Source organism: Fragaria vesca, linkage group LG7 (genome assembly GCF_000184155.1).
Source record: "Fragaria vesca subsp. vesca linkage group LG7, FraVesHawaii_1.0, whole genome shotgun sequence".
NCBI lineage: Eukaryota > Viridiplantae > Streptophyta > Magnoliopsida > Rosales > Rosaceae > Fragaria > Fragaria vesca.
In genome coordinates this window covers 13,969,068-13,971,517 of record NC_020497.1, presented here as the reverse complement: position 1 = coordinate 13,971,517, position 2,450 = coordinate 13,969,068, and the positions used below count along the sequence as shown (strand labels likewise).

The 2,450-nt window shown below is 41.1% G+C and overlaps 1 protein-coding gene across 1 annotated transcript; it reads right to left on the bottom strand.

Moving 5' to 3' along the window:
• Positions 1-591: 591 nt before the first annotated feature.
• LOC101292056 lies at positions 592-2,164 on the bottom strand. Its single transcript, XM_004307247.1, has 6 exons — positions 1,971-2,164; positions 1,610-1,729; positions 1,302-1,391; positions 1,128-1,172; positions 961-1,002; positions 592-828 (listed from the first exon to the last, which is right to left on the bottom strand). The coding sequence occupies exons 1-6, from the start codon at positions 2,085-2,087 to the stop codon at positions 673-675; spliced, it is 570 nt and encodes a 189-aa protein (XP_004307295.1). The 5' UTR covers positions 2,088-2,164; the 3' UTR covers positions 592-672.
• Between the last annotated feature and the right edge of the window lie 286 nt (positions 2,165-2,450).

Genomic DNA, 2,450 nt, shown 5'->3' with positions numbered 1-2,450 from the left:
GTATATACAGAGAGGATGTGAAGCGGACGTCCGCACTCCGGCTTAAAGTGCGGACGTCGTCTGTTCTCCGCCGTCTCACGCCAGCGACGACTTCTCTCCTTTCCGGACGACAACACAGGCTTCCAGGACGGTTTCTCTCCTTCCAGGACTGGCCGGTGACAAGTTTTCCGGCCGAATTGAAGCTCTGGACGGAAACACCATGATTGATCAAGGTTGGCCGGAAAACTTGTTGCCGGCCAGTCCTGGAAGGAGAGAAGCCGTACTGAAAGCCTGTGCTGTCGTCCGGGAAGAAGAGAAGCCGTCGCCGACGTAAGACGGCGGAGAACGGACGAAGTCCGCACTTTAAGCCGGAGTGCGGACGTCCGCTTCACATCCATCCTCTATATATATATATATTGTTTTTTTTTTTAATAACATAGAAGGTACCAGCCAGTTCACATGAATTTTAGGTCCATCACATATCTTAATTCGGAGACAGTCCACACAGAAGTTCCAAACTGAACCAATAGTAACCACTCTAAATACTTACCGTACCGAGTAGGTTAATTAATCTAAATAAGGTTTTGAACTCATTCTTATTACATAAAAAGTAGATGACTAAGAACAAGAGTTGCATAGCTTTAGTACCATACGTAAAGATTCATTGAGATTCCAGTCGATGAGAATAAAAGTTCACAAACGTGAAGTCTCAAGTTTCTGTGACGCTTGACTTGTCATGAGTTCGTTGAATTTGTGCGCAGGAGGCACATTACGAACGATGCAGTCTTCCACAACCTCCCTTGCTAGACTTGATCCTTCAGTCGTACCCACAATAATAACCCGGGACTCCTATTCATCAAAAGGAAAAATAAAAATCGTCAGAACTTATACAATCCTCACTCCAGCCTCCAGGTCTAAAGACACAGAACAAACTGTGCTGCCTAATCAGGAGGAGAGGCACAAAGGAATAGAGATACTTACATAATCATGCCAAATATAACATCCAGTAAGACGTTCAAGTTCCTACAAATCCGAATTGCAAGGTAAAATTTAGCAAAAAAAGATGGAGAACATAAGATCATATTTGATTTCAAGAGCTAATAAGATGGTGAAAAACCAAAAAGAAACATGAGTTTCACGTTATGCACCTCCAAAGAATGAAAGAGGAGTGTGTTCCGCTCAGAGAACTGATTCTGCAAAGGGCACAATTTATAGTAGAGGTTAGAAAAGGCTGGTACGTGATATTTTCTTCGACAAAGCACAAATAACAGAGATGCTACGACAAAGGAAATAAAAAAGGAATGATAGCGAGTAAAACATACTTGTTTGATTTCATGAATTGAAGCAAGCCCATTTTCCTGATAACCGGTCAGGATATCTACAGCAGAACTTCCTTTGAGGTAGTTTATCACCTGAAATCAGCATTTGGTAAGCTCGGATAATGAAATTGACAGAAATAACTTTAAAGTTGAGATGTGTTGAAAAAGAAAAATGAGATGAGATACGGTGATGTTGGAAGTAGAAAAGAGTAACCACCAGTAGCATTTTAGATAAAGGTAAACAAAACACCGGTTTGAAAGACAAAAAGCTGAAGATATAGAGACAAGAACACGTAGGTAGTGGTACATACCATACGAGGATCAAAAGATGGCAGCAATTGCAAATATTCAAGAGCATTCCTGGCCATGGCAATAGTAGCTTCACTGTTTGTCCTGGGTATGGAGAATGTCATCTTACAGGCTGGGAAAAGCTGTGAGCATGAACAAGAATACCCCGATTTAGAATACCAAAAGGTTCAGATATCCAGGAAAACATTATAATTATCACACACAAACACTAGTTTATTAGTCAGCTGATTGGAAACAGATATCATCATGGGAACCTACTACTTTACTAAACAGACCTGGTTGGCATGAACAAGTTATGAATCATAATCAGAGATGGACAGGTTATCAATCATATCACAATCAATCGGAACAAGACTCATATACCTGCTCATCCACATTCAGTTGGCAAGAAATGTCATAGACTTCGAGAGCAGATGTCAGGTCAGTCATAAACCCATACCGTAGCAACTCAAATCCTGTGTACACGAAACCAAGAAACATAGTTAATTAAGAAGATAAAGAGACAAATCTAAAAGAAGAGAAGAGAAGAAGACCTTAGGTTTGCCTGAAGACCCTCGTGTAAGACACAGAGGCTTCACCAGAAATAACGATCTGGCAAGGTTCCAATCTCTGGGTTATTCTGAATCGTCGTACTTGACGGACATCCTGTAGCAAAAAATTTCTGAAAGGAGCGGAGGCCGCTTTCCGTTCCTTAAACTTTCTCCAAGACTCGAAGGCCGCCATCGATACCGATGTTGTCGAGATTTCTAGGGTTCGCGATTCTGGGTATTTTGACTATTTTCTTTTTCTTCTCTCTAAAACGGGCAGAGGGGTATGGTTTCCTGATTTATATATATATATATA

Bases quoted from the DNA above. Each gene is read 5' to 3' on its own strand.
- LOC101292056 (XM_004307247.1), bottom strand. From the start codon at position 2,087: ATGTTTCTTGGTTTCGTGTACACAGGATTTGAGTTGCTACGGTATGGG. The intron at 1,730-1,970 runs GTATATGAGTCT...TCATGCTCACAG, and splicing joins AACTGAATGTGGATGAGCAG to CTTTTCCCAGCCTGTAAGAT. The intron at 1,173-1,301 runs GTATGTTTTACT...TGCCCTTTGCAG, and splicing joins CAATTCATGAAATCAAACAA to AATCAGTTCTCTGAGCGGAA.